The sequence below is a fragment of the Martes martes genome (assembly GCF_963455335.1).
Source record: "Martes martes genome assembly, chromosome: 17".
Classification (NCBI taxonomy): domain Eukaryota; kingdom Metazoa; phylum Chordata; class Mammalia; order Carnivora; family Mustelidae; genus Martes; species Martes martes.
The window spans coordinates 10,616,246-10,639,874 of NC_137905.1; the positions used below are offsets into that span (position 1 = coordinate 10,616,246).

Here is a 23,629-nt window from a genome sequence, read left to right on the forward strand (position 1 = left end):
CCCTACTGATAGATACTCAGGCTGCTTCCCTTCTTTTGCTGTTACAAACAAGGCCACAGGGACCATCTGTATTAGTCTTTCTTGGGCTGCCATAAGAAAGTACCACAAAAAGGTTCTTCTTTCTGTGTGTGTCTTCACCTGGCATTCTGTGAATTTCTGTATGTGCGAGTTTCCCTTTTCTTATAAGGATACCAGTCACTGGATTAGGGCCCATCCTAATCCAGAACGACTTTATCTTTTTTTTTTTTTTTTTTTTAAAGATTTTATTTATTTATTTGACAGAGATCACAAGTAGGCAGAGAGGCAGGCAGAGAGAGAGGGGGAAGCAGGCTCCCTGCTGAGCAGAGAGCCCGAAGTGGGGCTTGATCCCAGGACCCTGAGACCATGACCCTAGCCCAAGGCAGAGGCTCAACCCACTGAGCCACCCAGGCGCCCCAGAATGACTTTATCTTAACTAGTTATACCTACAAAGACCCTATTTCCAACTAAGGCCACATTTTAAGGTACTGATAGACATAAATTTTGGGGAGGGACAAAATCGAATTGTGTATTCAACCAGAAAAACATCCCCATGCATAATTTTTGTGCATATATATGAATATATTTACTGGATAAATTCCTACTAGGCCACCTGCTGGATCAGAGAGCGTGTGTATTACTAAATTCGATTGGTTTTATGAAATTGCTCTTCCCGTGTTTCAAGCAGGCTCATAAAAGTTTCCTTCCCCGTACTCTTAGCAGCCAAGTATGTTTTCCAACTTCTTCATTTTTTGCCAATCTGATAGGCAAAACCAGTATTACATTTCAACACCTTTGGTAGTAAATATCAAAAAAATTACTCAAATCCTTTACATCAGAAATTCCCTATCTAGGAGGAATCTATCTCAAGGGAATAAATGATAGTGGGCAAGTTGTTCCTTATTTTTAATCTTACAAACAGAAGCAATCTAAAGATATTTTAGTTAAATATGGCATGTTCATAGGATGAAATCTTTTTTAGCCATGAAAAATCATGTTGTAGGGAGCCTGGGTGGTGCAGTCGGTTAGGTGTTCATCTCTTGGTTTCTGCATGGGTCATGATCTCAGGGTCATGAAATTGAGCCCCATGTCAGGTTTCACACTCAGTGCAGAACTTGACTGAGACTTTCTCTCTCTCTTCCTCTCCCCTTGCCCCTACCCACTCTCTCACTCCCTCTCAAATAAATAAATCAATCTTTAAAAATGAATCATGTTATAAATCAGAGGTTTTTAACCTGAGCTTATTGGGTTTTGTTAAAATGTTTGCTGGTATGTTCGCCTTCTTTGCATGTCTTGTCTCAAATCATTTACAAATTACTATGCGTTAATTTAACTTTGCATTTGAACTTTTGACTATTTAATAAACAACTGTAGAAAAACATGGAGGAAAAAGTAACAGCTTCCTCTCAGGAACAACACTTTCAATGAGTCACTCCCTTCCTAGAGGTAACTGCCGCCAACAGTTTGGTGAGCACCCTCAGATCTTTTAGTAAAATGTATTTCATGGATTGCTTTTTGAATTTCTTACCCAAAAAACATTCACACACTACAAATATGTGAAGTTAAAAATGAAACTTCCCCTTCTCTCCGTGGCTCTAAATCTTACTGCCTTTCTCTGATATAATCAATAATAATGGATATGTCTCTTCTTGAGACTTTTAATTTTTACAATACTCTTAATATTGGGAATAAGGGACACCTGGATGGCTGTCACTTAACTGTCTGCCTTCGGCTCGGGTCATGATCCCAGGGTCCTGGGATCAAGTCCCACATCAGGCTCCTCGATCAGTGGGGAGCCTGCTTCTCCCTCTGCCTATGCCTACCACTCCCCCTGCTGCTCTCTGTCAAATAAAGAAAATCTTTTAAAAACATATTTGGAAATGAAACAAAAAAAAAAGGTATTTTATTAACAGGGAGAAGTATTTGTAATTATTTTCTTTGTAGGATTTCAAATGAAAATTTCTAAACACCCATGAAAATAGGGAGGACACCATGATGAACTGTGATTATGCATTGCTAAGATCTGATAACTATTACTTTCATCCATATTGGCTTCAGCTGTTTTTTCTGTGCCGAAGTATTTTCAGGCAAGCTGTATGTTTTATTACATTTCATCCCCAGATACTTCACTAAGAGTCTCAACTACTTGAGGCCATTTTTAGATAACTCCAATCCTGTCATCACACTGACAAGATGAACAGTCCTCATGTAATATCATCCAGTAATCAATGTGATTTCTCGATTGTCCCCATGTCTTTTACAGCTGGCTTTTGTAACCATTTCTGCAAAAGCTTCATCTTCACTTTTCCTCTCCACTTCATTTCTAGTCCAAGTGATCAGTAAATCTCTTAAATAGCCCAACTAACATCTTGATAAAAGTTTCTGAGAAATCCGGATTACAAAACAGCCTGTACAGCATGAGTCCCTTTTAACATTTTATTTTGAAATAATTTCAGATGTACATAAAAGTGGTAGAAAAAGGCCACAGTGCTCCTATTTGCCTTTGTATTGGATTTCTCATTTGTGAGCATTTCTGTACCATATATTGCTGTCATCATGGCCCATTCCTTACTATTCCAGTGTATATTTCTTATATACAAGGGACTCTACCAGGTAACCACAGTATGACCATCAAAACTGGGATGTTAATATTGATCAACATTAAAATATGATCCTCAGACACCATTCAAAATTTCCCCTTCTCTATTTTAAAATGATATAGCACTACATTTTCCTGAAAGAAAAATAAAAGAAAAAAAATCACAAAAATGCCTCCACCTTTGCACACCCCTAAAAATGTTAAGTCCCTTGTTAAGAGTCATCAGTTAGGCCTTTAGCCTTTAGATACTGTGCAACATACGTAGGGCTCTAGTTGACACTGCCCCTCTTTATAATTTTTTTTTAAAATCCCAACTCGCTTTTCTCTCATAAAGGTATGATCACCTTTGAAGCTGATTCTGTGTCAATAAGCCGTGATCTTACTCTTTTAAAAATTCATTTTTAATTATCTTATTTTTTTTTTCCTACTGCTTAAAAAAAGGTCCACCACCCAGGCATTCCACAATAGGCATGGATATATCTAAATCTAGACATTTCCCTGATTGCTCCTTGTTCTGCTTCCATCAACAACACTGTGATGATCCTTCATGGTCCACACATCTGTATATTCCCTGATTACCAAGCATGGTAACTAAAGAGATGGGATAGCATTTTAGATGTTAAAAATATTCTGCCAAACCATTTCTAGCAAAGCCTTTACTGGTCAGTTCTGAGTGAAGCAAGAGAGAGCCTGTTTCCCCACACCGTAATCAATATTAATTTATCCCTCTCTTTTTAAATCCATTTTCAATGGGCTAGAAATGCTAACTTACATGCTTTTCAATTTTCTCCAATGCTGGTGAAGTTAATTATGACTCCAGTTTTGACTAATTTGAAAGCTGGATACTAAAATAGGTTTTAGCACAATTGCTACTATTTTAAGCGCTACAGCAAGTGCTTAATATATGAGATCTATTTGCATCTGTCTTCTTTCTGAGTGTCCTTCGTTGAAAGCTGGCCCTTGATGCCTAGCCCTAACCTGAGAGCTCTTCCTGTTAAAGTTACTGTTCATACAATTAAAAAAAAAAAAAAATTAGTAAGCACCTACTTATCTGCCAAGCGGGCATTGTTTTAGGTGCTAGAGAAGTAACAATAAACAAGTGAACGATCGTAATTATTGTTGACATCTGCATAGATAGATCTGGAAAGATGCAGTCTAAATGACATTAATACAGTGGTTTAAAGAGTGTGTACGAAAGGGGTCAGAGATCAATCAGAGGGCAGAAAGTCAGAGCTGTGGAGACAGGAGTGGGCCTTCACCATGTTATTTGCTCTACTTCGGTACATTTCAAAAATGTCTACAATTAAAATAAAAAATGTTAGTGACATAGTGGTGGGTCACCGAATTGGGAGGTTTCCTTCTTCGGGCCACACTACGATTTCTAATGATCTCTAGGGCCACCCCTGCCCCTCGCCGGGGTGTGGGGGTGTCACTATCGACCAAGGACCCCAGAGCGACGCCGGGCACGGGCGAGGCCACTCGATTCAGACTCGAGTCCGTGTAAAATGGGATGTGGGCTGGGTGTGAAATGATACTGGGGAACTACTGTGCTTCTCCTCGGTGTGACAGGAGCCGGTGACTTTTGAGACGACATCCGTCTCCGTGTTTTGTCCGCAGAGATACGGATTGAAATATTGAGTCGACTGTTTTTTCGAAACACTTAAACCAATGTGCCCGATAAAGCAGAGTTCATCTAGACGATGACAAGATGCACGTTATTTTTTTCCCCTTTGGTGAACGGTTTTGTTTTTATAAAAAGCTTACATTTTTACTTTATTTAGGACCGCTATTACTATTTCGTCACTGGGACGGGACAGGGCTCTCTCCCTTCCGCCGCGCCCAGAGAGGCCGGCTCGCCCTTCCTACCTTCAGCCTCCTCGGCCTCCTTTACCAATTCGGGGGGCTCCGTTTTCAAGGGCTCCAACTTGCCACTTTCCATTGTCCAACGCGGGGTTTGCGCCTGCGTACACCTTGGATGACAATTGGCCAAAAAAAGAAAAAAACCACCAAAAACCTACGTGAGCGCCACAGGCTGGGCAGCGCGCATGCGTGCAGCGCGCGTCCGCCCGTCAGTTGACCGAGGCGAAGCAGCACGGAGGTTTCCGCTCTAGCGAAGCGCGGCGCGAGCCCCTGAACGACAGCGCGCATGCGTACACCCCGAGGTCCGCCAACTCTACTGTAGGGCGCGACCCGGTCTTGGTCCGTTGGGAAGGGAGTGCTGTGCCCACGCACACGAATTCTAGGGAGGCCTTTCTCTCTCTGGGTTGCTACGTGGTGCAGGCTGGAAGTACGAGACACACATACGTGAACTGTGCAGTGGTACCCAAGAGTTCGAGTCCCCTTTCGTTCACAGATCCTCGCGTGACAGCCGATGCGAGGTTTTGTGCACTTCACAGGTGAGTTCAACGAGCCTCAGAAGCCGAGCGCGCCTCCCATGCACAGCGTCTGGATCTCCGCCGGGTGTGAAGTCAGTCAGGGGTTCTGCCCAGACGGCCACCTTCTCCAACAGCAGCGGCCAACACTGACGGGGGTCACTTCTGACCCGGTGAAGATGAAGTAGGTGAAGGGCAAAGCAATGTCCTTGTCGAGACTGATTTGAGGTCTTTTAGGTACGGTTTCTTTCTTAAAGCCTTTCATAAAGGCTGGCCATGCATTCCCAATTCCAGAGTCCCTGTGGACCACCCAGAGGGACCCTGGCCAACCCGGGACACTCAGGGCTCACAGCCCATCAGGAGGCCGACTCCTGCTGCAGGACAGAGGGAGTGGTGCCCAGGGCTGGAGGAGACAGCCCCTGACAGAGGGATGTCATCCAAGTGGAAGAGGTGGGGCAGAGGGAGAGCAGGGCAGAGGGGCCTAAGGATGTCCCCAGAGCTGGAGGAGCATCACCGGGCTGGGGAAGCGGCCTTTCCTGTGTCCTCTGGCCCCATTTCCAGGCTGGAGACAGAAGGTAAAAGCCAAAGGTGGTGCTTCTCAGCAAGGCCCAATCTAAGAACTCTGCCACTCAAGGTCCAGTGAACAAGCCATTATGGGAAGGTTGGTCTGTAGAGGCAGCTGGGGCAGCTGGGGGTGTGGAGTACTTGGGTGGGTAACGGATGAAGAGTCGATCCTCCTCTTTCTTCACCCAGCGCAGGAGTTTGGTCACTACCAAGATGGCACCTGCCTTTGTCACCAGTGGGCTGAGGCAGGTATAGAGTTCAAATTTGGAAGTCACCTGCAGGTTTGGGAGGAGACAGAGTTAGTTAGGCCAGAGCTGGCCATGCCCTGTCCTGTCCACCCCACCTGGGCCCCATGCTTGTCTCTTGTTTGGAAAACACACAGGGTGAGGGTTCCCACCTGGTGCTACGTCACGGTGGGCCAGGGGTTTTCAGTAGGGCCAAGGAATCAGCCGAATCTAGTGGCTTCAGCTGGGTAATGCTGGCTCTGTGTGTGTGTGTGTGTGTGTGTGTGTGCGCGCGCGTGCGCGCGTGCGCATGCACACATACTCCCTGGATGTCAGTTTGCTCATCTGTGGACCGGGTATAACAACAACAGTGCTTAACGTTTACTGAGCGGTTGTTGTATACAAGGTTCTGTTCTAAGCTCCACATAACTGTTTTCATCCTTTGTAGCCAGGGCATAATAGGAGGATTAATTCCATTTAATCCTTATACCAACCAGAGAGACCTAACCTGACCAGGTCACTTCTGCATCACCTCTCACTGCTCTCCCCCTTGCTCACTCTGTTCCAGCCATTCTAACCTCTCCTTGCTATTCCTAAAACGTACAGGTTCTGTCTCACCTTGACAGCATTTGCACGGTCCCTTCCCTCTCCATCTCTTCAGTGAGTCGTCCCCTGACAACCCAATTTAAAATCCTGGGCCTACAATATCTTGGTTTTGAAATGCCATCCTCCACCAAAAGTACACGGGCTCCTTGGACAAATGGCTGATTCCAGGACTGGCACAGAGAAAGTACGTGATGAGCCTGGAACATCGTGTGCCGGAAAACAGGAATGCTCAAACAGTGACGGAGACATATAAAAAAGAAACAGGGCCTGCCCGGGCTACATTGAGATAGTTTCAGCACCAAAATCAATGACAGAAAAGGCTTTTAGCCCACTGACTTAAAGAAACATCCATGAGACCATATTCATATAAAATTAAAAATTCAACCAATAAGTAGGGGGAGGAAGAGTTCTTTCACATAGAAGTAGAATGTCAAATAATAAATGTGGAAGGGATGATACAGTTCAAAAATCACCACGTGGCAAACACCAGAGTAATAACTATTGCAGACAAGAATCATTAATGGCTATTAAAATTAGTGAATGAAAGTGTGATGAAAAACAGAAACCTGACATACTCCCCACAAGATAATTACGAGTGATAAAGGGGGAAAACGCTACATAGTGCAGAAATCTGGGAGACAGGACCTTAACCAAGTGACCTAAGTGACATCAACAGTGGGACAAACCTGACATTGTGGATCTCCAGATCTGGGGCAAAGAAGGGCCTATCACTCACTCTTATGATATTCTTGCCAAAAATGCCTGACCTTAATTCAGTCATGATAAAATATAGAAAAACCCAAGTTGAGGGATATCCTACAAACTAACTAGCTGGTACTCTTTTAAAAAGTATGCAGGACATGCAAGAAACGAAAGACTGAGAAAGGATTCTAGAATAAATGAGACTGAAGAGATAACAACAGGTAAACCAACATATGAACCTGTGCTGGATTCTGGACCAGTTAAAGGACATTAGTGGGACAACTGGTGAGATCTGAATGAAGTCAGAGGATTAGATGTTGTATTGATGTTATTTTCCTAATTTTTTTAAAGCTCCTGTGGTTAACATCTGGAGAAACCAGCCGAGGGACCTATTTGTAGTAATTATTTGTATATTTTGCAGCTTCTTTGTAAGTCTAAAATTGCTTGGAAATGAAAGTTAAAAAAACTTAAAAATAATAAAATCCTTAGGTGAGAACAATGCCTCATACCCCATAAGCATACGATGAATGATTTAATACGTGTCTGCCAGCTGGCAGAGCCTGAGGGAAGGTGCCATTTCCAGTGGGGTCGCCTTGGCCACACTCCCTGAACAGCTGACCCTTAGCAGACCCATGGGAAGTGAGGAGCGGAACCCTGAAGCCCCCAGGGGAGGACACCCCAGGTAGAAGGCACGGCCTGGGACCAAGCCTATGGTCTTCAAGAGTGCTGGGGACTCCCAAAGCGAAAAATGAACTGGCAGAGAGACATATGGGCAGGGTTACTGGGAAAGCAACAGGCACACTGATGGCTGTTAATGGGACCTCTTCCAAGTTGAAGATGCTGTACTGGTAGCTAATGGGGGACCAACGAAGAGAACAGCGGTACAGGAGGGCTGTAGAGCGTGCGATCCTTATGGGTTTCAAAGATACGTGTGTAATGGTAGGAAGAGCGATGCGGGCCAAGGCATGGTGTGCCTCATGGAGGCTGTTGTGGCCAGAGGGGTCAGAGTGGAGGGAAAGGGGGCATGAAGTCAGGCATGAACTCTTTTGGGCCCCTAGCGGACTCACCCAGGCCAGCAGCGTCTCCCTCTCGGCCACGTGGTAAATGAGGCGCAGGGGCCTGGAGGCGCTGTGGAGGCGCGCGTGTAGACGGTGGTACAGGTCGGACAGGCGCTGTCGCTCCTCCTCTCTGCTGTAGGGGGCCTCCAGCTCAGGGCTGCAGTGATGAAGGGAGGGGAGGCCGACGTCAGTCAGAGGCTTGCTTGGCCGGCCCACCTCCCCTCAGTCTAGGGAGTTCAGTGAAATGAGGGAGCCCAGCCGCCCCCATTAGACTTGAGGTTTCTCAGTGGTTGGAGGCCCAGCTAATGAGGGGACTCCTTGAGTACTGGGGCCCTCTTCATCAGAATACGGGATTCCTTGAGGTTGGTGGCTGAGCCTCCCTCAGTGGACAGACACCCATTCTATCCCATCCTTCTAGAGAATGCCTGGCTCTCTCCCACCTCTTGTCTACGAGATGCCAGACCTCAGGCCTTCCCGCCCAGCCAACTGCCCACAGGGTCAGGGCCTACCTGGTAAACTGGGGCAGCTGGCGGTGATGGTCGGGGATATCCAGTGGCTTATAGAGGAAGTGCCGGAGGCCAGGTGCCCCCACAGCCTGCACACTGTAGGCAGGAGCACTGGCTGATGGGGCATTGGAGAAGCTGGCAGCCTCCCCCAGGGCCCGCATGGCACCAAGGGTGTGCATGCCCTCTTCAACCAGGCGCCGGCAGGTGGCCATGTCATGGAAGGCCTCAGGGTCAGTGCCAAGCAGCAGCAAGCACACGGGCATGGCGTCCAGGCGCGCCACGTAGGCGTAGAAGAAACCATCCGGATTGAAGCGGGGCAGGCACACAGGTGCCCACGCCTCCCCTGCCGCGAAGGCCGGCGCCCCCACCCAGTCGAGCAGCAGCTGCAGGTCGGCGGGGTCCAGCCGGCACTCGGCTAACACAGTCCGCTCCTGGGCCACCGTCACCAGTCGACCTCCGATGGCCAGCACCGAGAGGGCCAGGCCGGGCGCCGTGCACCGTCGCAGCAGCGCACCCAGGGCTTCGCGCAGTGGGCGGGCCAGAGGCACACAGCGCACGGCGCCCAACAGCAGGGCGCCGGGGTCCCGCTCCACACTGTCCAGAAGCCGGTCTAGCGTGCGCTCCGAACCGGCCAGCAGGCGGCGGAGGTCGTAGTTCTGCTTGCGCGCGAAGATGCGGGCCACGCTTGCACGGGTCAGTGTGCTCACGATCTGTGCGTGCACGGCCAGCAGCTCCCCGCGTAGCTGGGCTGCTGACTGAGGAGTCCTCGACACAGCCACCAGCAGCAGTGGGCCCTGCTGTAGGAACACCAGCTTGTGGTCCTCTGGGGGAGGGAAGGGGGGGCAGGGGGTAGAAAGGGGTCAGCGGCGACTGGTGGGGTCAGGCAGGGCTCTTCCGCTCTTTCCCTGAACACACGCACTCCTGGCCCAAGCTCATGTGGTCACTCGGCGGCACACTGGGACGGGGATAAGGACAGCTTGGGGGAGTCTGGATTAGTTGTAGAGACACGATGGGACGGTCAAGGAATCAGGTTAGACACAAAGCATGGGTCAGGGGACAACAGAACAAAGACCGACATGGAACCTAGAGACACCCAACTCAGCCACAAAGCTGAGCCCCCAAAGTCACGCTTTCAGATAAACCAGGAAGCATCCAGTGACTCAGATCCAGGTGTGTTAATCACTCAGAACCCAGCAGGCCAAACAGTCAGACAACAGACAGATCCTGGCCAGCCATCCACATACACGGACTTGCCCCTGGCTGCCTGGACAATCTCCCAGGCAGCCGGCTGGCCAGTCAGCCATTTTCCCAGTCACCATCCCCTGCTCTACCTCCTCCTCCTTCGCTCACCAGCATAGATGGCACGGATGGCATCTCCTGCACTCTGCACGAAGGACACGAGGGCCGTCATCACACCCATGGTCGTCGACAGTGCCTCCACGCTACCGTACCTTGAGTAGATGGGCTTGCCTGCCTCGCTCAGCACAAACACGTGCTTTCGCTTGCTGCGCCAGTCCTCATCACTGGGGTCCCCGCTCTGGCCCCCAGAGCCACTCTCGGCGCCACCCACGGGACTATTCTCTGAGGCTGCAGGATCCCAAAGCCCATAGTTGCATGATGGGGCCTCTGATTGGGGCAGTGATGACAGCAGGCCGGGTGGCTGATCCTTCGTCTCGCATTCTGAAAGGGAACTCCTGGTGGGTCATCTGGCTGTGGACTCCCCTTAACCCTATGTGCCCAAGGACTTATCAAATCTCTACCAGCGCCCCCCACTGACCCCTGATGCTGACAGAGACCCCCAGGTGTCCCCTTAGCCCCTCAATGACCTCCACACGATCCCCCTAAAGCCCCAACAATCCAATCTCTGTCATTACTGAGCCCTCTATATCTCTAGAGACTGTTTATTCTCCTTTCAATAACTGCCACTTTCAAGTCTTCAAAGCACCCTATTGCTTCTGAATGACCATTATTAATAACTTCATCTTCAATAATCCCCCATGAATACCTCTGATCCCTCATATATTTTCCTAGTATCAAGTACTCACCTCCCATTGGCCACCATGATGCCCACTAGTATCTCCATAGTCTCTGATTTAAATCCTTCCCCTGCCCCATCCCTCCCTAATACCTTATTTATTCTCATGAATGTTCACTGATCCCTAATGACCTCATTGACTCTTGTGGTCACCCATGTATATTTTTGGTGATAACCACTAACTCTCCCAATGATTGCCATGAATATCCACTAGCACCCAAATCTTTAAGCCTCCCCTAACCCCCTATTTACTCCCACTGCTGTTCACTAACATTCCAATTATTCCATTAATATCACTAATACCTGGGTCTTCAATGACCTCCAGTGACTACCCTGACACACAATCTATTTTACCCCATGTGCACTCCACTCCCCATCATGACTACCACTGACCTCTACTAACATCCAAGACTTCAAATAACCTCTCCTTATTCACCTGACCCTCTCTTATTTCATTCTCCCATCTCCCCTAATGACTACTATTAATTTCCACTAATATCCAGGACTTCAGTGACATCCTCTGACTTCCCTGACCTCCTGTTATTCTCACTGATAATCCACTCCCCTCCTTACAATATACCCCATAACATACACTAACACACAGGACTATAATAATGACCTCTATCTCCCCTCCTCATGACCATCATTAAAAATCAGCAATAAGGGGGGAGGGGGGACGGGAGAGGGTGGTGGGGAAATGGACATTGGGGAGGGTATGTGCTATGATGAGTGCTGTGAAATGTGTAAACCTAGCGATTCACAGACCTGTACCCCTGGGGATAAAAATACATTATATGTTTATTAAAATAAAAAATTTAAAAAAAAATCAGCAATAAGGGTGCCTGGGTGGCTCAGTGGGTTAAGCCTCTGCCTTCGGCTCAGGTCATGATCTCAGGGTCCTGGGATTGAGTCCCCCATCAGGCTCTCTGCTCTGCGGGGAGCCTGCCTCCTCCTCTCTCTCTTTCTCTGCCTGTCTGCCTACTTGTGATCTCTGTCTGTTAAATAAATAAATAAAATCTTTAAAAACAAAACAAAAAAAACCAATCAGCAATAAAACCCACGACTGCCCCTTACTGATTCCCTTGACACCCCATTTATTCCAGTCAATGTCCACTGATCTTCTATTGATAACCCTTATTTCAACAATCTTCCTATAAAATCCTGATAACCTCATATTCCCTCATTCTTTGACATTTGCTTATCCCCCATGTCCTCCTCCCAGTTACCTTCCCAAGAGCTGCCATTACTTGCCATTAATTCCCAAATTCTCAGACAACCCTCACCCACACCCTTTATTCTCAGTGATGTCCATGCATCCTTCCTGATGATGCCACCAACATCCACTCATTCCAAAGTGGTCCATGTGCACTGATTCCCCAATGACTCCCAATGAGTCTCCACCAAATACCTATACACATCGACCTAGGTCTTCAAATACCCTCCTATCGGTCATCTGACTCTCCAAATAATCTCATTGATGTCCGTTGCTACCTCACCTATGATCACCATTAACATCTACTAATTTCTGGTTCCTTAAAGACTGCCACCAACAACTCACCACTGCCTTCCTCAAAGATGTAAACACTGAATGTGCATTTGTCACCACTGATCCCCTTTCCCACCTCAACGACTTAAGTAACACCCTAGCCTCAAAAGACACAAACTTTTAAATAGTTCCCCTTTGGCCATATCAACTTTCTTTTGGTCATTAATTGACCTTAACATCCTAAATCCCCAATGCCCCTCGTTGGCCCCAGCTGACCTGATTCCTCAAAGGCCTGAACTCAGACCAAGTCCCTAGTGAACATCACACTGACACCCACTGATTTCATTTCTCAACGATTTAAAGTACATTGTGTGTCCACCATGGCCTCCTACTAATCCTGCTATGCTCTAAACTACTTTCCTGAGTCCCAAAATACTCCTCGCTGGTCCCCCTCTGACCTCCCCCAACAATGACACCCTCTAGGTTATTCTTTCCAAGACCCTGGTGAGAAGAAGGCATACCTGTTTTCTCCAGGTCCCCGTCCCCAGGATCCGGCGGGGCCTCGTGAACCTCTCCATCCTCTCCAGCCTCCTCACTGGGGAACCGAGTGTCCTCCAAGTCCTCCGCGTCCCCAGGGGCTGGGGCAGTAGTGTCTCCTCCAGCCTCCATCTGCACATCCCTGTGGGGTAAGGGAATTGAGGGTGACAGGCAGCAAAAGAAACTTCTTAAAAGCCTCTACTGAGCCTGGACCCCTTGAACACATTCCTAGTGATTGCTTCCCCTCGGGTTTCAACAGCATGAGACAAGCAAAAACATGACCAACTACTTGCACCCTCCAAGATTTTCCGAAAAGGAGGTTCTAATGAGCTTCAGCAGATAGAGAGACATAAACACCTGTTTTAATCCCGTATCCCAATTGGCCGGGTACCATCACTTCCCAGGCAGCGGTAGCATCACACTTCCGGGTGCGGCTGCCGTCTTGCCACACTTCCGGGTACGATGCCGCTCTGAAGACACTTCCGGCTGCGGCGCTTTATTCGCTCTCCGCCGCCCAGCAGCCCGGTCTCCCGCCGCACGCTGGTGTCCCCTCACCGTTGAGATGACGCGCGCCACTCCCGGATTTACGTCGGTCTGGCTGGGGACCCGGTGCTCCGCCTATGCTCTCCTTTCACCGCACTGGCTCGCAAGGCTAACACAGGCGAGCCGGGCAGCCTCCTTTACAGTAGGCTGTCGGCGTGACAGGGGCGCGGCTCGAGTACAGCCAATCCGGAGTCGGAGGGCTTCCTTTTGGCCCAATCAGGAGAAGCCGGCTCTCCTCCTGCGGTTCCGCACTCAGGCGGGCTGCGCCGTATCTCCACCAATAATGTGTGCGGCAATGCGATTGCACCCGCCCATCTTGACTGACATATCCCTAGGCCCAATCGAAGGCTCGAGGACTTTCACCGCAGGTCAGGATATATACCAATGTCCGACCAATAGGCGCGCTCTCCCCAAATGGAGGCTTCTTCATCCTCCCTAATCCACCTGAAAAAGCGATGGGGTGAAATAATTGACGGACAGTCCCCGTTTCCAATCGGAGCGCTGAGCGCAGCCTGGCCAGCCTATGGGGCTCGGTTGCTAAAGAAGCGAAAGGCGGGCTTCTCAGATGCAGAAAGTACCGTGTGACAGGTAAGCGGCTCGACAGCTTCTGGGGAAATGGACAGCCGTGGACATGCTCATGGGGGCGGGGGAGTGGCCTTACGAAGGCAGTGTACAGGCTGCCCAAGGTCTGCCCAGATCCGCCAAAGGCCGGGTAGACCTCACTTCCGAACAAAACTCTGTGGGCGGAGCTTTGCGGTTTCGGAGTCCGGGCATGAGGGAGGGACATGCAGGCGTGCCTTTGAAAGGCCTAGGAGCTCTGGTTGGTTGGGGAAAATGCCCCTCCGGCTTCTGCGCGCCACCATTGGCTGAGAGAGGGAAGGCGCGACGCCTCCGCCGCTGGGGATCCGCCCCCTAGAGGGTGCCCTCCTTAGTTTAGAAAGTGGCAGGAGCCAGATTTGTTCTTAATCCCGGCGAGCGCACTGCAGGACAAAGCCTTTGAGGTTCGGCAGGCGAGAGTCCCGGCTCCATTGCCCGCGGGATTTCCATTTACCTTAGTTGGGTTAAGAAAAATTTCCATTTCCATTAGTTGCGTAATCTTCGGAGAAATAGACTCCATCTCTGATCACTCCGAAGGGTAAACTCTTCCATCTCTTCCCGATAAGGGTTCCCTAATTGTAATTTGCTTTCCCTCCGCGTGATGTGCCCAATTCCAAGTTTCTTGTCATGTCAGCTGGAATATGCTTTTTCATGAATCTACGTCACCAGGTGAAGTTGGTTTAACTCTTCCCATATCCATATTCCCACCAAAATACAAGGTATTAAAAAACAACAGCTCTACGAAGAGGGAAGTAAATTTCTGGAGTCCAGTGAATCCCGAAGACATAGTAAGACCCTGGGCTCACACAACTACTTTTCAATTCTCATTACAGAGGGTCACAGGAACTGACGGGCATTTGAGTTTATTTATATGACTGCTAAGGAGAATAACTGTGCTTACATCCCGAAGTGGGCACCTCCAGTGGGAAATTATGCATTTGGGGTGAGTCGATCAATTTCAGGATACTTGCTGTCTCATCCTCTACACAAACATTTCCATCCTGGGCTTCACCCGCAAGCCCAGGAAAGTGTACCTAAGGACATTTTTTTCATGAAGTCACTAGAACACAGTTTCTAGGTCTGCATGACCATACCTCCTTCTGTACTTGCCCCAGGATGGTACAGCCTCTGGAAATGAGGCTTTGAATTCATAAACCACACTAGGAACCTGCCTGTGCCTATCTGCATACATTGTGATGACCCTCAAGCCATGGGTTCCTTTCTTTCTAGACCTCCTGAATGCTAGGAGGTTGAACTTGAATATATACAGTGGAAACTGAAGTGGGAAAAACACAGCTGTGAGTAGAAACAAGGCAACTTGTAGTGTATTTGTACTGTGACTGGCTCCCTCAGTTGTACCCGCAGTGCAGGACCATCTGTGGCCTTTGTTTCCCTATTACTGGTCCGTCTTCTCTTTCTTGCTTTTTCTCTCTTTCCTCTGCCACCTCACCTTGTTCCATGCTCTCTTCTGTGATTAGTACCACTGCTCCCTGCTCCTACTTTCTGTTCTCCATCATTGTGTTCTCTGCTCTGTTTCCTTCGTCCTTGCTCCCTCACCCAGTTTTTTGCCTCTTCTTTCTCTACCTTGATCCCCTACTCTTACTATCTCCCCCCCCCCCCCGAGTTGGGTTGGGAATAGGACTAGGGAGAGGAGGAATGATTTATCTTAGCTACATTGACCACACTCTTCCATAAGGAAAGAGTTGATTGCTTTCCTAGATACCTGGTTTTGAGTGGGACACCGCTGCCCTGCATCCATCAGGTGCCAAAGTTGAATAACATTGGCCTACCCTATATAGCTAATCAATGTAAATGGAGACAGAGGTCTAGCCTCATTTCCAATCTCACCATTCTCCACAAGCCAAACAATTTCTTCAAGTTTCTAAAATACTCACATCTACTAATTTAACCAAAGCCTTAAACACACCTTAAGTCATCAACCTCCATAAAACATTCAATGTCTCCAATTCCAAAACCTCTCCATATACTATGCCTCCTCCAATGTGATAACCGCTCCCAAACCCCATCTTCGCCACACTCACCAGTGTCACCAAAACTCTCACTCTTCAAACCCAAGAAAATGTCCAAAGCACTTAATCCCACACATCCCACCATCTATGAATCTACCCACATCCCTAAAGCTGCCAATTTCCACAAATCAGCAACCTTCCAAAAATACTAGCCTTCAAAACCAAACACACCAAAGCCTCAACCTCCCCAAATTCACCAATGTTTCATGTCTGCCAACCTCCTCAAGCCCAACCATGTCCTATGTCCATCACCTGCCCCCAAACCTACCAATATCCTTATGCCACTCACCCTCTCCAAACCTACAAACCTCCTAAACACACCATACTGCCCGAATATACCCACTTTTTCAAACACATGAAACTCTCCAAACCTCTGTCCTCCCTCAAGGCATCAGTATGTCCAAACTTTCCAAACTCAAGTCCTAAATTTTCCATGATGCTCAAATTCCCATGTCCACCTAACTCCCCAAATGCACCAGTCGCATAACTTCAAGTGTGTCAAGCCCTAAACCAATCCACCAAATTTCTCAAGCTCTAAATGACTAAATTCCTCAAAAGTCTCCAAATACCCATCTTTGTCCCTCTGATCCCACATCGTCCACAAAGCCAAAATCTCCAAACCCACAGTCACTCTCAAATGTCCTGCCTTCCTCAAATCAACACATCCAAACTTACCCCAAATATGAACTTCCCAGTTCCTCAAAGCTACTGGTCTCTCCAAACAAGGAACCCTCCCTAGCACACAAAACTGCCCATATACTAGTCCCCACAATTCTACCAGACTATGGATGTCAGCAGCCTTTCCAAACCATGCCACCTTCCCAAACAACATTCAGTACTGTCAGTTCTGAGCTGCTCTCCATGGACCATCTCTTGCTTGCTCTGGGTGCTGGTGGGACGGGTTGTAAACTTAACAGAATTCCTCAAGTCACTCAAGTCCTTTTTAATAACTCTGGTCTCTCCCTCATCAAAGAGCCACATCCCTGAGTCTGTTACTTCTGGCTTGGAGGCACACCATCTTTCCCCACCGGGGGCAACAAGACCCTGGGACTAAAAGACTGTGAGATACAGGCAGCTCTGATATAAGACCACAGCAGGCATGGCACGAACATTGCTTAATGTTCTTTCTCTCTTTTTTGATTGAAGTCTAGTTAGTCTGTAGTGTCCAGGAAGAGGACTTGTGGTGGGCCCTCCACAGAGGATACACAGGCCTGGAGAGCTGGGTGTGACAAGTGACTGCAGCCTGAGGGACACGGCCAGGCCAAGTGTCACTATCAGGATTGTGGGGATTTTTTCCCAACAGGTTTGTGACATTCCTCCATCTGTTGGACCCTGGTTGTAGGGTGGGGATGCTGACCTCCTGTGTCGTAATAAAGAACGCAGAGGCTGCTCAGGCAGGGCAGACGGCCCAGAAGAAAGCAGAGGAGGTCCCCCTTGCATAGGCAATTTCAAGACTAAATCCAGACTCCTTTCCCACAAGTGGGCATGGCCTGACTCAGGGTGAAGCTACTGTATGGCCATCCTGGGGTTGGGGTGGGGTGAACAGACATAATCCCTGACTTACGTGGAATCTCATGACGAGTCCTGGGTGTGTACTACGTCCGGGGAACCTGGGGCAGACCATTCACTGAGTGTCTGCCCAGCCCTGAGGGGAGGGACTGGTTGGGTCCATAGGCTGTCCTCCAGAGAGCACCCCCAGTCCGTTCGTTCGTTCGTTCCTTCCTTCCTTCCGGCTTAAATGGGGTAGAACCTCATTTATAAAGCCTCATTTATCACTGCAGTTTTCTTTCTTTTTTGAAAAAAAGAGTGGAGGGCACATATTGCATGGAGCACTGGGTGTGGTGCATAAACAATGAATTTTAGAACACTGAAAAAATAAAATTCAAAAAAAAGTTATTTATTTTAATGAGAGAGAGAATGGGGGAGGGATAAGGGGGAGCAGGAGAGAGAAACTTCAGCAGACTCGCCCCCCCGCCCCCCCACCACGTGTGAAGCCCAACACAGGGATCAATCTCAGGACCCTGAGATCATGACCTGAGCCCAAATCAAGAGTCGGATGCTTAACCGACTGAGCCACTCAGGAGCTCCTATCACTGCGATTTTATTCCTAATAAATATACTGAATTTGCTCATAATGTTTAGTATTGAGAAGAAGGCTCCCTAAAAATGCCTGCATCTTATTCTCAGTCCCCTGAACCTGTGAATATATATATGGCCTACATGGCGAATGGAGCTTAGCAGGTGTGATTTGGGGAAGTACCTGAGTTGAGGAGATTGACCCTGGATTATCCAGTGGCTCATTGTTATGATAGGAGTCTTTAAAAGCGGAGAACATTTCCCACATTGAATCACAAATAGTTATGAAAATAGAATGAGTCAAAGAGATTCTGCATGGTTGGCTTTGAATTTGAACACAGGAGGCCAAGGGTCACGGAACGCTGTCAGCCTCTGAAATGTCACCAAGTAAGGCACAGATACTCCCACAGAGCCTCCAGAAGGGAAAACAGCTCTGCTGAAACGTTGATTATAGTCTGGTTGAGGTTCTGACACCCAGAAATGCAAGAGATCAAATTTGCATTAAGATATTAAAAATGTGGCCAAGGCTGTGGCGGTGTGTTATATACATAACAAGAGTGAACTAATACATAATAATAGGAAGAAATTCACAAAAACAATCCTAATAGCAACATACACTGAGGGACTAACATGCACCGGGCATGGCTCTGTGTGTTACAGGTGCTTTAAGTTATTTAGCAGCCTATCCCAGTCATTTTGGAAGAAAAATTATTCTCGTATCACATTAAAGAATCTGAGGGACAGAAGGAATGAATGTCCCATCCTGAGGAAAGAGAGAGCCAGGAAGGAGCATAGCCTAGATCTGGTCCTAGAGTCGTTTGAGGCCTGGCTCTATTCTTGTCTTCACTGTTTCTCCCAGAGTGATTAAACAGAAACTTGTTACACATCTCTTATATCTGTATTTTGTCCACATTATATTAGTACACTGCTGGTGTCAATATATCAATATTGACAAATACTGACGTTGGAAAATGGGTGAGAAATGCAGCTTCAGGATAACACCGTGACACTTTCCCATCCGCATCTCCCCCACACACCTCCTTGGCTGCTGTGGCTTGTGGGGGGCATCCCCTGGCATCCAGCAGGTCCTAGTGAAATACAAGGGCTCTTTTTCCCTACCCTACCAATGTTCTTTACTTTCTTTCTTTTCCACGGACTTTCTCCCTATAGATGCTCAACAGGCCTGAGGGAGGAATGATATCTTCAGATTAGCTAAGTCCGTGCTTCTGTATTCTAAGACCAGTGAGGTCGGCTTTCCAACAGATTTGCTCACAGGGGTATGTTGCCCTCTGCCAGGTTTCTTGTCATGTCATCTCATGGAACGGAGCCCTGCATCTTGGACCCCATGCATGCACCGAGTCACCCAGAATGCCCCTCACTCCAGGCAGTCCACCCCCGAGTCACTCGCTGGTTGCTGTATTCACAGACCTGGCAGCCCTTGACTCTTTCTGTACCTGTTCCGGGGCTTCTCAGCCTCCGGGACTGACCACCTATGACCTCTGAGCAGTGTGTGCTTGTCAGTGGACATCTGGACACACTGTGCTGACCCTTTTGCAAGCATCTGTTCCTGTGTGGTGATTTGGATAGTAATAAATTACATTTGACCGAGTATGATGGGATTCCTTGCAGAGAGGTCAACAAGGACCAGAAAGCAGGTTGTGAGAGGCTGCTTCTCTCCTAGTCTGAGCAGCCTCTCTAGTTTCTGCAGCCAGGCCCTGGGGCTGGTTTTACTTCCTACTGTCTGTTTCTTTTCCCTGTATCTTACTCCCCCGACTGGAAAAAGGCTCCTTCTCTCTGCTCTTGGCCCAGTGCTGTATGCTTACACTCACCACATCTCTCTGTTCTTAATGGAGTAGGACTCAGGGAAGGAGGGTTGGGGGTTGGCTTTGCTGAGCTCGCTCCACTCCCCAGGTTATTATGGCTCTTAGATGACTTCGGTCAGCATCATAATCCAATGGTCCTGGGCACCCCATCCTCCCTGGAGGCTTTCTGTGCCCCCACACATGGAAGAGGCCAGCACTTGCATCTCCTGGTATCAGGCCTGAATGTTTCTCCCAGTTCCTTCATGTCATGCCATCTCACACACACCCAAAGGTCTAAGACCATGACACTCCCAAAGGGCACTTAGTCATATAGCCCACGAACCACCAAGCATTTCAAAAATTATCTGTGTGGGAGTTCTCCATGACTTTCTCTTGGTCTGAGCATTGCAATGAATGACAGGTGGCTTGCTGAAATGTGTAAATGGGCACACAACTCTTTATCTGGATTATGTATCAATAAACTCAAGGAAGTTCAAATATTAATAAGTTACAGAGAATGTCAACATCTCATCATGTTAACAGATTCTATCTATACCTTCATTCAATTCTTATTCCCACCTCATTCTTTTTATTTATATGATTGTAACTAAAACATATAGATGTGCTTTAAAAATAGAGATGCTCGGGGCGCCTGGGTGGCTCAGTGGGTTGAAGCCTCTGCCTTAGGCTCAGGTCATGATCCCAGGGTCCTGGGATCAAGTCCCGCATCAGGCTCTCTGCTCAGCGGGGAGCCTGCTTCCCCACTTTCTCTCTGCCTGCCTCTCTGCCTGCTTGTTATTTCTGTCAAATAAATAAAATCTTCAAAAAAAATACAGATGCTCTTGTGAAGTAGTATTAGACAATTCATACTTTGGAGGTATTTTTTTTAAATGGGTTAGAATATGGAAAAAGATCAATGGATGAACAGATAAAGAAGATAGAAAAAATATATATATATTTCATGTATGTGTGTGTGTGTGTGTGTGTGTGTGTGTATAAATTACTCGGGCATCAAAAAGAATGAAATCTTGTCATTTGCAATGGCATGGATGGAACTAGAGTGTATTATGCTAAGAAATGGGTCAAAGATAAATACTACATGATTTCACTCACATGTGGAATTTAAGAAACAAGACAGATGAACGTAGGAGAAAGAAAGCAAAAATAAGCAAAGAGGAGCTCAGCCGAAATAGCTCAGTTGGGAGAGCGTTAGACTGAAGAAGCAAAGAAGATACAAACAAAAATAAGACACAAACAAATAAAATAAGATACAAACAAAGAGGGAGGCAAACCACAAGAGATTTGTTCCTCTGGGGAACAAACTGAGGGTTGCTGGAGGAGAGGTGGATGGAGGGACAGGGTAACGGGGGGACAGGCATTAAGAAGGGTAACGGGGGGACAGGCATTAAGAAGGGCACTTGATGTAATGAGCACTGGGTGTTATATGCAACTGGTGAATCACAGAATTCTACCCCTGAAACTAATAATACACTATATGTTAACTAACTTGAAATTAAAAATAAATTAAGAAGGGTAACGGGGGACAGGCATTAAGAAGGGCACTTGATGTAATGAGCACTGGGTGTTATATGCAACTGGTGAATCACAGAATTCTACCCCTGAAACTAATAATACACTATATGTTAACTAACTTGAAATTAAAAATAAATAAATAATAAACAAACAAACAAATAAATAAAATGGGTCAGAATTTCATTTGGAAAACAATGTTCACGACAGCTACAATTTTATTCCTAATATATCTTCATGAAAGAAATGTCTGGAAATAAGAACAATAACTCCTAATGATGTCTGCTTCCTTCCCCTGAAACCTGTCAGTGCTATTGTACATGGCAGATGGGACTTTGCACGTATGATTAAGTTTGGGGATCTTTAGGAGGATTTTTTCTGGACTATGCAGGTTGGTCCCATCTTAAAATAAGAGTCCTAAAAAAAAAAAAAGAACCTTTTCTGACTATACTGAAAATGAGGTTTAACAATGGAAGAAGGAGAGCTGTATGGATGGTGCAGTCGGTTGGGCCTCTGACTCTTGGTTTTGGCTCAGGCCGTCATCTCAAGGTCATGAGATCGAGCCCCACGTTGGGCTCTGTGCTCATCGCAGTCCGCTTGAGATTGTCTCCCTCTCCCTCTGCCTCTCCTGCTTGTGCTCTTTCTCTCTCTCTAAAATAAATAACTCTTAAAAAACAATGGAAGAAGGACATGAGAGGGATGCTCTGTTGCTAGCTTTGAAGATGGAGAAGAGGTCCAAGAGCCAAGAAATGACGGTGTCCTAGAGAATCCTCAAGAACAAGGAGAGATGCTTCCCTAAGATCTCCAGAGGGAAAGCAGCCCTGTTGATGTATTGGTTTTAGCCTGGTTGGACCTGTTGTGGACTTCTGATCTACAGAGCGGTAAGATAACACATTTGTGTTGTTTTAAACTGCAAAGGTTGTAGTCGCCCCTTTTTTAAAAAAAAAAAAAAAAGATTTTTCTTTATTTATTCGACAGACAGAAATCACAAGTAGGCAGAGAGGCAGGCGGGGGGGGGGGGCGCGGGAAGCAGGCTCCCCGCTGAGCAGAGAGCCCGATGCGGGGCTCGATCCCAGGACCCTGGATCATGACCTGAGCCGAAGGCAGAGGCTTTAACCCACTGAGCCATCCAGGTGCCCCTGTTGTGCCTTTGTAACACATAATTACTTCGAAGATCTCTAAAAACAAAACGAGCAACACATACTCAGTCGTTAATGTGTGCCACGTGCTTCTCCGTGCGCTTGTTTCATTTTAACCCTGTATTTTGAGGAACAGTGATGATAAATGTCCTGCTCTGAGATGTCACAACCTGGAAGAAACACATCTTGGATGTGATGCTAGGGAAGTTTGAGGCTGGCCTTGCTCATTTCAACATTGTTTCTCACAGGACGATTAAAGGAAAACTTCGGAGGAATCTCAAATATGTGTTTCCATGTTCTATCAATATTAAATTGATGATTTGGTGGTGGTGAGCTCAGCAGGGTCACGTAAAGTCTACTGGGACACCGGAACTGAAAATGGCCGCCATGCACATCAAATGCTCATAGAAGATTCAATTATCTTCAATTTGCATCTGATGTTCCTATAAATCAGGCTAAGAATATAAATAAAATTAAAACAGAAAAAAGTTCAGGGGAAAAAAAATCATCCCTGGTCCTGAGTAAATGAATGATGGCTGCCTTTATCCTCAGGCTTGGTTCCTGCTCCCTACGTGCCATACCTGCCTCAAGTTTTCTGCCTGGAGGAAGACACAAAATATCTACATTTGCTGTAGACCGATCCATGATACGGCTAGGGTTTACTGTCATCACTAAAACGGTCAAAGTTTTTTTCCTTCCCTTTGCAAGTGGCTAACATGGGATTTGGTATTTTCCTGTTTCTTACCTGATTTCCCAAGGCATGGTGTGGGATCCCGTGCCAAGAATGGTGCCCATGGAAGGAAAGATGAATAGTGATCCTTTTGGAAGAAGGATGGATATAGTTAATAAAAGAGGATGACTTGAAAGTCTGATCGAGTCCCAGCTACTCTCTCCCATTTCCTATTTCCCACTCTGGTAGGTGGCCAGATGCTTATCTCCAGAGGATTAAAGAGTGGGGGTGTGGCTCACAGGCTATCCTCTTAAGCTCTGGCTTCCTGCAGAACCTTCCAAACTGGCAAAGGCAGGAAGGAACTTGGTGTGTTCTCTGCCATTAGTCCCCGGGGAAACATTCTGTTCCCCTCAGGGTCGCAGAGATCAAGGATGATAGATGTTTTAACGGAATCCATCCTCTCTCTGACATTAGAGGGTAGAATAAATTTTGCTGTGAGACGGTTCCAATTTACCTCTCCCTCGTGCCTTTTATG

The 23,629-nt window shown here is 47.3% G+C and overlaps 1 protein-coding gene across 1 annotated transcript; it reads right to left on the reverse strand.

The window, feature by feature from the left end:
* Positions 1-262: 262 nt before the first annotated feature.
* MON1B (MON1 homolog B, secretory trafficking associated) lies at positions 263-13,335 on the reverse strand. Its single transcript, XM_080827840.1, has 6 exons — positions 13,065-13,335; positions 12,692-12,849; positions 10,000-10,329; positions 8,653-9,472; positions 8,153-8,300; positions 263-5,828 (listed from the first exon to the last, which is right to left on the reverse strand). Exons 2-6 carry the CDS (start codon positions 12,837-12,839, stop codon positions 5,619-5,621), a joined length of 1,656 nt encoding a protein of 551 aa, XP_080683966.1. The 5' UTR covers positions 12,840-12,849; positions 13,065-13,335; the 3' UTR covers positions 263-5,618.
* Between the last annotated feature and the right edge of the window lie 10,294 nt (positions 13,336-23,629).

Coding starts and splice junctions, on each gene's coding strand:
- MON1B (XM_080827840.1), bottom strand. CDS start 12,839: ATGGAGGCTGGAGGAGACACTACTGCCCCAGCCCCTGGGGACGCGGAG. Junction 10,330..12,691: donor CGGGGACCTGGAGAAAACAG/GTATGCCTTCTT, acceptor GTTCCCTTTCAG/AATGCGAGACGAAGGATCAG. Junction 9,473..9,999: donor CATCCGTGCCATCTATGCTG/GTGAGCGAAGGA, acceptor TCCCTCCCCCAG/AGGACCACAAGCTGGTGTTC.